The sequence below is a fragment of the Ylistrum balloti genome, unplaced genomic scaffold (assembly GCF_031769215.1).
Source record: "Ylistrum balloti isolate Yb309-2 unplaced genomic scaffold, AGI_CSIRO_Ybal_v1 Utg369716, whole genome shotgun sequence".
Classification (NCBI taxonomy): Eukaryota; Metazoa; Mollusca; class Bivalvia; order Pectinida; family Pectinidae; genus Ylistrum; species Ylistrum balloti.
Window position 1 is genome coordinate 687,841 of NW_026781939.1, and position 14,229 is coordinate 702,069.

At 34.0% G+C, this 14,229-nt stretch overlaps 1 protein-coding gene across 1 annotated transcript in view; it reads right to left on the bottom strand.

The window, feature by feature from the left end:
- LOC132565343 (orexin receptor type 2-like) overlaps window positions 1–14,229 on the bottom strand; it is a 61,128-nt gene that overhangs the window by 13,943 nt on the left and 32,956 nt on the right. Inside the window, exon 2 of the mRNA XM_060229991.1 lies at window positions 13,132–13,504. Within this exon, the coding sequence (XP_060085974.1) occupies window positions 13,132–13,504 (373 nt within the window). The remainder of the gene's footprint in view (window positions 1–13,131; window positions 13,505–14,229) is intronic.

A 14,229-nucleotide genomic window follows, 5' to 3' on the forward strand; every position in this document is an offset into this window, starting at 1 on the left:
AAGTTGTCAAAAAAATGTCTTAATTGTTTCCAAATTCTGCTTACGCAAGATATTTACTTAGATTGAAAACGCATGTCATTTTAGATTTCATGTTCAGCACTTATTCAAACTATTTTTCAAGTACGAAATTTGCCAGGAAAGATAAACAATTATTGGTTCACGTGAATCCCGTGAGAATAAGACGGTCGCAACTACTGAACAAATTCGAGAATGATTTATGACTTACGGCATGTCGTTAAAACAAATTACGATACCATAACCTAATGCAAATACGTACGAAAAAATCTGTACATGGAAATCTACACGAAACAACATGTCCAATATGTATGAGGAATCCAAATGATTTATGATGAAACAATGTATTCTACTCAGACTCAAATTAAATGAATTGTTTTTAATCTTACTGCAAATTATACGGGACAATGAGAATTGGCCATCTCATTAACATAAAAACATTCCTTCATAAATTGTGGTATGGCACAATGAAGTTATTCTGAAGACATATGATGTGTCAATTACCAGCTGAATTGGATCATCGTATCAACAGGTTGCCATTTTCACACCAAACTATTGCGGCTAGACTTCATTAGTTGGTCGACAACCACATAAATGTTCCGTTGTGGCAACAGACTATGAGTGTGTGAGGTAATGAGAGATAAAGTAGGAACATAACTAAGGCTTCCTCTTATATTCCCTCAGACACGTACACAATTACATGGAATCGCCATGTTTATCTGCTAATGATATAACAAATCAACAGACGTTTTCCGTTTTCACATGCTAATACCCCTTCATCCCACTCTACTGTGTAGACTCGACATAAGGACGAAAAGGACAGAAAACGTTTGAAAGAAACCACAATACTGCAAATCAGTTATAAATCGCGAGTTTTCACAGTTAATCGCGATAAAAAACCAGCATTGACATTTCGAGGCTATGTATTCAGTCTAACGATATGTTGTAAACCAATTTATATTTCCATGCTATAACTTTTCGCATGTTTACTCTGTCTGTCGCGTTGCTATGTATTCTTACAGTCTGTATGTGGCAAATTCTTGAAGGACGGGGCATGCATTTTAATTCGTTAAGTGCTTCTCATTTAGCTATTTCATAATTCTAAAAGTTGATATTCATACTTTGTAGAAACCTCATGAAATTCGTGGCAGGTAATTTTGCGACTGTTCTTAAACGCAAACATCACGAAAATAAATTGCTTGCAATTTTTCAGTGGTTTCCAGTATCTAAAAAAACCCACAAAAACAAAAAAAAAAGTTTTAAATAACTTAACATTAACAACGGCATGACATTCAGCCTACGCTAATTTTCAATGCAGTAAAATAAAAGTACCTCGTGGGTTGGTAAAAATACAAAAGTCATATCATGTATGATATCTTATATCACCACTGCAGTTATAAGTTTTCATCAAATTAATTTTACTAGAAAATATGTAGTGAAAGATTAAGTTATTGATCATCACAAACAACTGCCTACTTCTCTATATTTGCTGTTTTACGTAATACATTGTCTATTGTTTAATGGTGTATTCTACTCTATTCTTTACACACCATATGTTTCAAAGCAATAAACACAGTAATCTACATACGCTCAGACCAAAAACCGTTTTAGTCTACACATGTATTGCTAAATGATAAATCAAATTCAACTATAAACATGTTTTTTTTTTTCAAAATCTGCAGTGTCTACACTACAGACATAGTAACCTTCAGAGCTAGGTTTTATGAAGGGTGTATCTGCTAATCTTAAAAATGATATACATTGAATGTTTACACAATATTAAAAAAGGATAATACATTCAGTATCAATAGCCCTTACAATAATTTTAATCTTCATAGGGAATTTATTGAGTTTTTTCCTCATAAACTCTGTGCTTGGCGGGTACATCAAAGGGGCATACATAGACAAGTATATTCCCGTTCCTAAAAAAATCAAACTGTCGACATGGGTTAAAACCGATGTTCATTACTTGAGTCATTGTCCACATATTTATTGGTTTGTTTCAGAAAATGCCTTGATTTAGACTATGTTTTACCCAATATGTCACCAGCTGTACACGTAGACTAACAAATCGGTCACACGGCAAGGCGCAACTCATAAAGACCTTCGCGCAAAACTCAATAAATTCAATCAGAGCAGGATGGAGACTAGCAAGACAGAATCAAACACATAAAAGCCTGCGCTTCAGAACGACTTACATACAGTTGGAAGTGTCGGACTGCGATATGATGTGTTCTACAGACCGCTGATGCATTTATCAAAACTGACAAAGCTCGCCATATTCAATTTGACTTGTGTATACACATTGGTGGTTGGAGTGACATGCCTTCAGAATGATTATATATGATTATTCATCAGAGGCATCCTCGCATAAGAATCTAGAGATGTCACGTAAGAACAGAAAATCAAACAGTGATATAGTCTTAACACATAATTATATCATGTAAAACCAATAATTTTAGCGATAATTTATCCATTACAAGCGAGAGTCTTTATCCGTGAATTCATACATCAGCGAACCGTTCAAAAGAATAAATAGTTTTATTGCGCTATATTTATTAAGAAAAGAAATAGTTTTTTTTCTTATAACTGCGACAAAAATGCTCCTAAATCATATGAAAATTCAATTTTCACAATCCCATTCAGATTATTTTGATGTTTATGTTGTTTTTTGTTGATGTTCCATGCTCCCTATTTCTCTCTCCAACCCCAACCCCACATCAACCTCCCTTCTTTCCTCCTTCCTCCCCTTTCCCACACCCCTAACCCCGTCCCCCCCTTTCTACCTATTATCTTCGTGTCTGCTGTGTATGCTCTTGGTTTGCAGACACTGAAACACATATACCAGACACTTGACGCCTTATTCCTCTTCAGCGTTCTACTTTTATATCGCATTCATCTACTCAATCCTGAAATATAACACAAACACAATGATCATGCCAGTTAGTTAGGTACTTCAAAATCAGGAAGAAATAAGTTCAGATGCCGTCGGCGCGAGATATCATTGTCCTGGTATTTAAAAAAAATGAATAAGTTACAAGATATTACAAAGTGTTTGAAGTAAAGGAAACCTGAACACACACACCCACACCCACACCCCCCCCACACACACGCACACTCCCCCCCACACCCACCAACACCCCCTCCCCCCCCCCCCCCACACACACTCCCCCCCACACAAATTTGAACATATAAAAGCATACTTCCTGATGTACTTTCAGAAGCAACCACTGAAAAATAAAACATGCTTGCAAAGCTTATAAGTTAAATACCAGCATTTATCTTCAGGATGCCTTACCAGGTATTACTAAATGTATTTGAGCGTCATCATTCGTTTCCCGTGAAAATGGATGTGACAAAGTGATATCACACCCTTGGATTGACTGGAAAGTGTACTTAATGATAGGAACGCGTGATAGCTGTGATGTTGTAAACTCGATTCTCGACGGGAAGGTTAAATAAACAAAATCTCAAGAGATCAAGTTGACAACCTTTTCCTTGCTACTTACGACATTCCAAACAGTTGGAAGAGCCAACATGGGGGTTAAATGCCTGGTCTGAATGCCAACACTCAATAACTAGACTGATGCCAGCCATAAAACGTTCCAAATAGACTAATGACGCTGGACGAATTGTCATGTCGTATTAGTCGACAGATAACTTGTGGAACTATATGTGTTGCCAATACATATTCATAAAAAGTCAAAGAATCGTTTCCTTTCTCTTAATGTGTTGGCAGGAAGAATACTTATTTATTACAAACATGATTCCTTCAGATTATTGTTATTTTTATATATAAGCGCTGCCAAAACAATCCCAGGTTTAATCCTGTTTAATACACATGTTCTTAAGTATGGTACAATTGAGTAATATATATGTTCTGAAGTATGATATAACTGAGTGATATATATGTTCTGAAGTATGATATAATTGGGTGATATATATGTTATGAAGTATGATATAATTGGGTGAAATATATGTTCTGAAGTATGATATAATTGGGTGATATATATGTTATGAAGTATCTTATAACTGAGTGATATACATGTTCTGAAATATGATATAATTGAGTGATAAATATGTTCTGAAGTATGATATAATTGAATGATATATATGTTCTGAAATATGGTACAATTGAATGATATATATGTTCTGAAGTATGATATAATTGGGTGATATATATGTTATGAAGTATGATATAACTGAGTGATATACATGTTCTGCAATATGATATAATTGAGTGATGTATATGTTCTGAAGTATGGTACATTTGAGTGTTGTATATGATCATTTGTTGTGTTAAATAAATACGATTGGCGAATACAATTTGAGATTACATACTGCTAAATGTTTCAATTATCATTGCTAAAATTGTCAAATATTCAAAGTTTAGAACAAATTTTGGCACTTTGCTGTTGTAATAGTGTCTGTACTCTAAAAAATGAACATGTTTAAAATCGTTGATAGCATTTATTTTCATTAGTTTTGTTAGATTGATTTAAAGTATATATATAAGATGTACCTATTTAACCCTTGTGACTTTCATGCTGTTCCTGGCTTTGGTTACATTATCTTAGAAGAAACAAAATACGGTAATCCTGTTTCTTAGATAAAGTGACTTTTCGACTGAACAGAACTTGTTTTTTAAACGTCGAGAAACAGATCTGTTTCGTTTTAAATTATATGTTGAGAGCTTGAAAAAACAAATAGTAAAACTGATGTTATATTGTAACCTTTTTTGCGACATACACAAATTACATTGCACTTAGGAGCAATCTTCCTGCGCTCGTAAGGCAAAGCCTCCCCCTCGTTCGACAACATGATGGTAACTGGATGATATTTGAAAGAAAAAACCGCAGACAAAATGAATCACTATAAAATATATACATATGTATTTAACATGACATGCTTTGTTATCAAAAGGTGACTTTATAAGCCATTCTGATGAAGGAATTAGCGATGTGTATTGTGAGTCTTCCTTTATCAAGCAACACAAACTCAAATAATTTCATGATGATTAACATGAAGTACATGTAACCTTGCTGTAAAAAATAGGATGTAATTATTTGGCATATTCCTGAGAGTTGCTCATTATATACAATAATTCAAAGGCGTTGTTGCTGAACACAAACCGCTGTCGAATTCACTAACACTCCCATACTTATATCAAGCACATACGTTCTCTGCAAACTGTGACTGATACACATTATTTCTGCCTATATTGATTCCTTAACAAAGTGTCATAATATGCACATTTGAAAAATAAAACAAAAGAAAAAAGTTACATTCGATCATAAATGAAATATGTACTTTATTTAAAAAGAAAACAAAATTGTTATGTATTTTTGCAATAAGTGCACCCACCTGGTTCAAATATCGTTAAGCTTACATGTATATCGACTCTCATACCCATAGGAAAACAAATCCTTAATTCTCCAAATGTTAATTAAGTATACGAAGGCACAAAGGCACAAAATACGTATAATATGCTTATGTATAGCATTTATGATGATTTTAATTAACTGCAGGCTGTAGTGGATGTTAAGATATTGTAATATACAATAGCTCTATTTGTCTTTAAACATTTTCAAGATACCGTCCACATTAAACATAAATTCAGATGTCAGTATAAACATATTTCTAGTATAACGTACAATGAAGATAAGATAAAATGGTTCAATGTGGAATTAAGGCAAGGTTGATAAAAAACCCACTTAAACTCTTAGTAGCTGTGTGGACGGTATTGCTAGCTTGGTGCTTTGGAATGTGTATCATAATCATCTCTAGATTTCAATCGCTGTTATCTTTGGAATGTGTAGACGCAGTATTCTGGTTTCAGATTGGTCATAATGTCTGATGAGTGAAAAAGCGAATGATATCTACCGTAAATGAAAAGTTATATGATTTTTAGGACAGTTGTTTGTTTTCTATATCAATTTATTTTTGATTCACCGACTTTTCAAGATGACAAAAATATCCATAAAGGAATCATTAAGTATTGTTATCAAACTGAAATTCTATCTGTCATCTTTTGAATGGCTTAACTGGTAATGTGGTACAATGATGCTTCAGCTATTTTCAAAGACCTGCCTGTTTTAAAAATATTTACTAACATATTTGTGCCTTGCAGTATACTAGGAATATATTTCAAACGTATTTCCTTGAAAATAAGGATGAGCATTCACAGCTCTAACAACAACGGTTATTAAAATCCTATCCTGGCAAAACCTATATTTGGATATTTTAGTGACTTGCGAATTCGAACAAACACAATGAAAGAATTTAATTGCATTATGTAAAGCAACTCCATAGTTTGAAGTATCTTTTACTGACGAATACGAATGGTCTTTACAAGCAGAGAAATACTCATTAAAACAGTAAACAAAGGATTTATATTCAGGTACCTAAAATTAGCCACAAGATGTGAACATAATTACCAGAATAAATTAAATAGAGGTTTTTCGATAACAATGTTTGTGTAATCTTTCAGTAACAAAGGGCATTATTACGAACAAAAAAATAAAACGTGAGATAGTCTAACAGTATATTCAATTAATTAAATTAACATAATTAAAGAGTTTTTAACATAGAGAAGGAACTATTGAACTAGAACTGTAATCCTACGGCTGACTTATACCCCCGCTCCATATCGATTGCATAATACAGTTTTATAGTACTGACACTATGATTTGAACGGATTTACAAATTTACAATAAATTTTGTATCATTTGTAAATTCCAATTTTCTTCAAAAGAAAAGGCTTGATGCACACCTACACATGGTCCCCACGATCAAGTAGTTTAGGTGTTGTCCGGACAAAATGTTTCCAGGGACAGTCAGACAAACTGATTCCTGTATACCCCCTACCGTCAATGGATGGTATAATAAGGAGATGTATTCTTCCTTGACATACCTTTTCCCTGTGGACAGAGATGTCAGCAAGTCAGATATACAGACAGACAGACTGCAAGACTGCCAAAATCGGATGGAAAGTATCACGCAACATCCTATGACGGTGTCATGATACGGCTAACCCCATCAATAACAATTTTCATATTTGTCTTTCTTTCTGTCTCGATATGTCCAGGATGAAGACTCGTCTATGTCAGATCAAATAAAACCAATGCAACAGCTGATTTGATGCTAAACTCATCTGTTCAAGAACAAGTCAGAAGTGCACGGCTTATTGGTATATATACAAATGACGCAGTTTTATGAAACGATAGCCATTATTGCTTTGTCAGCATCATGACCACATTGGAAAATATTTTACTTTCACGAGCCATAACGATATATATGAATGCTCGATACATGTTTCTGGCAGTTTCGTTGTTATGATCATATTGCAAACTTGATACCACATTGACCTATATTTGTATGGTAGGTTTTAATGTAGTAGAAAATGCTACTCCTTCCAAGACACATGGTCTTATTCGCCTTACTAGTGGGTCTTGGTGTTTGGCATGCCTTACTATATATATTTTAATTAGTTTTGTCAACTTTAAATGAAGGCTACACTCTTGTTGATACATCGGTATTATCTCTCTGTTTTGTAATTGTTGCTGTAGATAGTATTGTAAAATTGAATTTTAATTTGATATTTATCACAAGGGTAATACTTTGAAATTATCTATGTCTATCTGCATCAGATAGCTGTTTCAATATTCATTTTCGATAAAAAATCAACGAAATTTAGATAAAAAAAATGGTACCAAACTACAGTGCGATATTTTCACACTACAACTGCTAATATATAATCTAAATGGCAATAATTTTAGTTTGGTCTTGGAAGTTATGTAATAGATTGTAATATATTTTTACATTAATTTTCTTGAACCATCGATAAGAATTGCATGCAAATTATCCAGACAATGTTCTGTTATCTTCTTTGATTCGATTTGAATATCTTTTACAATGTGGGAATAATCACGAAACTTGACACTAATCTTGTTATAAAATCGTCTTTTTTCATGTTTATTACAAGGAACGTAAAACGTTTTCCACGATGTGAAAAATATCTTGCTATCACGGTAAACATTTAAGAAATTAATAACATTTCTCGTGCTTTGTATGAACAGTATGTTATCGCTTTCTATTGTGTAAGTAATATCAATCTAATCAAATCATGTTCCAATGTCCCACTCTTTTCAGATTAATTTCATTGCTTCATAATTGAAACAATAAATCATTAAGAGAAATAAGACCACTAAACGTGATAGATATCTACATTGTATGTTCTCTGTCAAAGATAAAATCAAAACATCTAACAGACATAGGATTTTAAGTGGTTTTGGCGTCAGTCAATCTTTCGTCATGATGTAACAAGATTTCATTGAACGATTTGAAAATTTGGTTGTATAAACAGCACCGTTTCCCAGATATATTTAGATAAACCATATACTTGTATTGTCTTTTGTGACATCTATCGACTACCGGAAAATGATGTAAAATTGCACCCCCTTCCGATTCCCATGTAGGTTCCTCTTTCGGAGAAAATTCTCTATTACTTGATGGGATTGACATTGTATAACAACTGTGACGTACAATTCTACAAACCTACAAATACATTTGAAGCTGGAGTCGGTTCATTGTAGCCTTAATTCATGCTTGGGGGCGTGATCGGTTGCACTGGCTGTCAAATTTAGAAAAGGGTTATACGTTTATGGATCTCATTTGGAGACTTTACCTAAATATCCTAAAATTTCGAACATTGCTCTTCCGGAACACCTGGTCTTATTTTTCCTTATATTTAAAAAAAGAAGTCTCCTTATATAACCTTGTTAATATTTTGTTTAAGTTTTATTGTATTTGAGTTGGATACTAATTATGTTGACATGTGGTTATTTCCTTGTTGTTCTTGATACTGTGGTACCCTGTTGTGTAGTAATATTAATTCATTCGTAGGATCTTAATTGGGTTATATTCGGCTGTATTTTGGAGGTCATCCTCAGCTTTTGTTGAGATTAGAAAATTGTTGCAGTTTTTTAAACACGAAGGAAATTATCCGAATCTGATTTCTTGTAATGGAAAAATATCATCTGGAATAAAATATCGAAACAAGAATAAAGAGGTAATTATTTGAAGATAGGATTTTCCTATAATCAAACGGATCAGTACACGCCCATTACATGTATTTGGAAGAATGTGTATTGCTGACGCCATTTTGTCGACTGTCACCACTGCTCCCAAATAGTCTGATTATATGTTCTATGCTTAGGATAGGGAGACCGACAACAAGTAGACTTTTATAGGAGAACACTTCATCAGGACAGGCATATCTATGTTGTATATTTGCAGACATGGTTTTTTATGACTAAGAGAGTTCGTGACTATCCGAGAGTTCGGAAGATGTTCCAGACATTCCATTAGTCTATATAATGGCTTATTTTATACAGAAGAGAATTGCGAAAACAAGAGTGCAGATAGATATAGAAAAAAATCGTGCCTTTTATTATTGTTATCATTTTCATTTAACAGGATCAGTGTCTGTGCCAGTATTTCATTAATGGCTAGTTACAGATGTTTTCTGAGAGCGGTACAATGTTCATGCTTATAGGAAATAGTACGTATTAAAAATAAAACTTATACCATGGGTCATATTTACCTCAATACAAGGATACCAAAGGGAAATATATGACAATTTAGTAAAATAAAAAAAAATGATAATGACGACAATTTCCTGGTAGAAAAGTAAGCTAGTTAGAAAATGAAACATTTCCGTAGAGGTTAAACATTCAAAACAATACATATAGTCATTCACTTAACATTTTACAGCTTTAAATAAGTGCGAAATAGAAAGCAGATTATTTGGTATTCTTCATCAATTTGATCAAGAGCTTTTGGTAGCCTATATTATGTTGTCTTACAAATAACTTCATTTGGAACACCAAAAGTTTCCTAAAATTGATATTGATTTGCTTTCAACTCAAGCTCTAGATCAGACAGGGATCTTCAAAATTTGAAAAAAAATGTTCTTCCCTTTTGAAAACAGTGACCTGAAGTATTCATTGAACTACCAGTTTGACACTGAATATTACCGAAAAATAACGATCTGCCACCAGCGTAACATAAGTTTGGTCAAGGACTTATATTAGACTATATAGTACACTATTTTTTTCGATTTGTGATTTTATTTTGGTGTTCATTAGAAGCATCCTGTAATGATTGACAAATATGGTTGGTATTTTGTAGCGGATTTTTTTTTTATATTTTGGTATATACATACAGAGCAGATTTCTTATTTGTATATGAAAATCAAATGAGTAAAAAAGAGAGGGGTTCTAAAGTATGTGCTAAATGTAGAAATGATCAGGTATTAGCTATTGATTTCTCATTCGTACCTGAGTAGTTACCAAATATTTATCGTATCTAAAAATAGCAACAGATACCATAATTCAATTAATCTCCTTTATTATCTACTACTCAAAGGCAAAACTAGAATTGTTGATGATGTGTATAACATACATAACATATCTATGGCACACGTATATATATAAAGTTTGTTATCATTTACAATTCACTTTAAAACGACAAAAAGTTTAACTTGATGTTATCACCCAATAAAAGACAAATACTTCAATATACTTCGTGGTTGAAGCAGGTATCAATCATGTTCTCTCAGGGGAAACTTTTTTTCTTACAACGTGACATCTTCGGTAACCCCGTCAGACAATACAATAACCTTGGCAAACTGAGAGTGATGAGGTCGGTTAGGAAGTCGTATGGCCGGAAACCATCCAATTTATATTTTTGATTGGTAGAGAGGCTCATTTGCAGCTTTCCGCGTTTAAAATCGTCTGAAATTCATTTGAAAGCAAAACTGATGGATACTTGAACAGGTAAAGTGCCATCATACTGAAGTATCATAACTTTCATATGTTACGTTATTTTCATGCAGCCATAGTATACCAACATGTAACTTTTCTTTTATTGTATAGTTGCTGTTTTTGTAACGTAAAAGGTGAATATACTCGATGGTTTTCAACTGGTAATTTGAATGTTTTGCACACATGCATGGTCAAATACTTTCCTTATACTTAGGAGTAATAACCATTTCTATTAGATCGGAACATTAAATCTATAACAATGTGTGCATGCACGATGTAAAGAAAATGTCTCTCCTTTTAAACCTAATGTGCAAATGTAATTGACAAATAAATGATGGAAGATAGCAGAGTAAATCATACGACAGATTTCATGACGTAATGTAACGGCCGAACCCAGAGTCTCATCCCTGGCATTCCTTTAAAGTGTTTTCCTTGGAAATAAAAGCTAAACAAAATTAAACGCAGGGGGAAAGTTTTACATGTCCTTTTGGTCACAAATCGAAAGCTGCACGTCAGACAATGAACAGTCTGTGTTAAATGTTTTTCTCCGTCGCGAGACAGCAGTCATAGCTTTTCTCACCTGGGCGAACACTTTTTACAAAAGCCAGAAGCCGATCCTAAATGATATCTCCAGGCATAGTGTGATCTTTAATAAGCCTTTGTACAAGAAGGTTTTGCTGCAACGTATTTCGTATTTATAGTTTCAGATCTGTTTACCGACACCATTGCAGACACTAACAATTAGATAAACGTAGAAGCACAGTGTCCACTACGGCAAGGGGCGTAACCTTTTTTTACCTTATAATAATTTTCACTCACGCCAAAATGTATCCTGCAGTTAAAATAGTTGTAATCATATACCAGCTGAAACAATGAATATGGTCAGTCGTTACTAAGCAATTAAAACTGTTTTAAAACAAATGTATTTATCTCACCAGTTTTGCTGCAACCAATGTTTTCACGTTCTTTTATATATTTAACTTATGAGCCCTTTTTCTCTCCATGTGCCTTGCCTATCTCTGCATCAATTTGGCAAATTAGCGTGTTCTACATATCCATAATATTATTTGGTCGGTCCCACTTTGCTGTTCTGTATCCAATAAAGTAAATAAGCCGGACAACCTCTTGTGATTTGCTTTGTGCCTTCGATGCAACATTTTCCTTTTTATGAATATAAAATGTACCTTTTATAATAGCTCTGTTGGTATTAATTTGTTGTCGATAATATCAGTGAGAACTGTTTAAACCTCTGAGTCAAGGCCTTAAATGTGGTAAGGCTTTTAGGGTATATCATAATTCGGTTGTTTTCATGAAATCTCGGTTAAACTGTTTAAAAAGACAGGTATAACACGAAGTTATGTTAACAAACTGTATTTCACATTTTAAACAAAGTCGTTTGCTAAAGGCGATGTCACTTGGTGATGTGGCTTTACATCCTCGCAAACGCAGAGATCATATGGAAACTGTGACCAGCGCTGATGAGGCAACAGGCGGGCGCTTTTATAGTACACTTACACTAAAATATCATATCCTGAAATCACTGACATGACATTTCATCTGGTAAAATCAAACAGATGAATCCTGTCGAAACAGTTCTTTGTTTGTCCGTTTTATGTGAAGCGATCAGCAAGGAACGCAAAATACTAGTATTTGGTTTGAAATAACGACTTCGGGAAAGGACCTGTAGTCTCATACACTTAAACGATTAAGTGAGTTACTGCCAAGGGAGACGTAAAGCTGGGCTTTTGATAGGAGGAAGTTTCTTTGTTTGTTTGTTTTTTTGCTTGTTTTTTTTTCTTTTTAGGGGGGTGGGGGAGGGGGTTGGGGGAGGTCGAGAGGGGGCGGAGAATGATAGGGTCTCGTCGGCTGTTATCTATTAATGTGATGGATGAGTTTAGAATATTTTGGGCAAGTAACCGTTGAGCTATGCCATGATCACGTGCAACATTACCGTCGTAAACGTCATTATAAAAATATTAAGATATATGCTCGTTATAAAAGTAACAACGTAGATGTTTATACGACTTCAAATGAGGTTTTTTATCGCTGAACCGTGCATTAATATTGTGTATTTTGTGCACAATGATAAATTCGTCCGCAAATGTGAATTTGTTTACAACATTGGCTAATGGTATTTGTTAAGATGAAGAAATAAGTGTTTTTCTTTGCTTGTTTTTGTTAGGTTGTAAATAACTCGTTGTACTTTATCGTATTACTGTTTAAAACTATATGCCTTAATTAATTTGGTATGATGCCAAGGAAAAGATTATGTATATTTGAATTCACTTACCTGTCTCCACGGCGCCGGGAATGTTGCCTTTCCATAGCACTACAGCTATATGGGAGTATGTAAAGCCCATAAGGACCATGGGTACAACGTAAAGAACAATCAACAGGACCAGTTGGTATATAGTTTGATTTCTGTTAGACCATCCCGGCTTACATGACGTCAAGAGAATGGTGAATTCTGGACTGAAGTACGGGTGCAATTTGGCAACAACTAGATCCGGTACAGCAACTGCTACGGAAAATAGCCATATAGCGCTGATAATCAGTTTGGCGCGCTTTTTCGTGCTTTTAAACACAAGCGGGTAACAGATGGCGTACCATCTCTCCACAGAAATAGCACTGAGGGTGAGCACGGAAACAGAGATGGACACCGTCTGTAAAAAGATAAAACTGATGGTCAGCTTGTATCAGGCAGCACATAGGTACATTCTGAAGTGCTAAATACTATACAATAGATTTGCGTTGTCACAACTGATGCTAATACAGTAATGTACAGAAGTAAAATATTGTTCACATGTCATATATTTTCATACAAGATATGAGTGATACGTTAATAGTTTCTGAAAATATCATGAACTGCTGTTCTCCATGCATTCATTTTATGTAGGACACAATAAAAGTACACAATTTCAAACATGTTCTTTACAAAATCAACCACAAATGAGGAATTAATTATTTGATCAAAAATTAACATGGGAAATCCATCTAGTCAATGTAATTATATTAGTTTTATTTTCCATCATATCATCTAGAATTAATGGAATACGATGTTAGTATTTAGTTATAAATGTGCTCATATATGTGCGATCGCAGTGAATAATAGTGTATATTATACGTATTGAAGTATTTAGGCCACATGCGTGTTTTTGACACTTCCATGTGTTCGATAAGAAGACAGTGGCTGCCAAAACTCCAAATCTGCTAGCGTTAATTGCTGAACACTGATTTGAAATATATGTACGATGCACCTGGGCGCTATATAAATCATTAAATACATAGAGATTGTGCTCTTTAAGCACAAGGATTTATATATTAGATATTTCAAGTGTCTTTCTGGTGGTATGTTCTGTATAATATTCCTATATCTACTATTCATTCT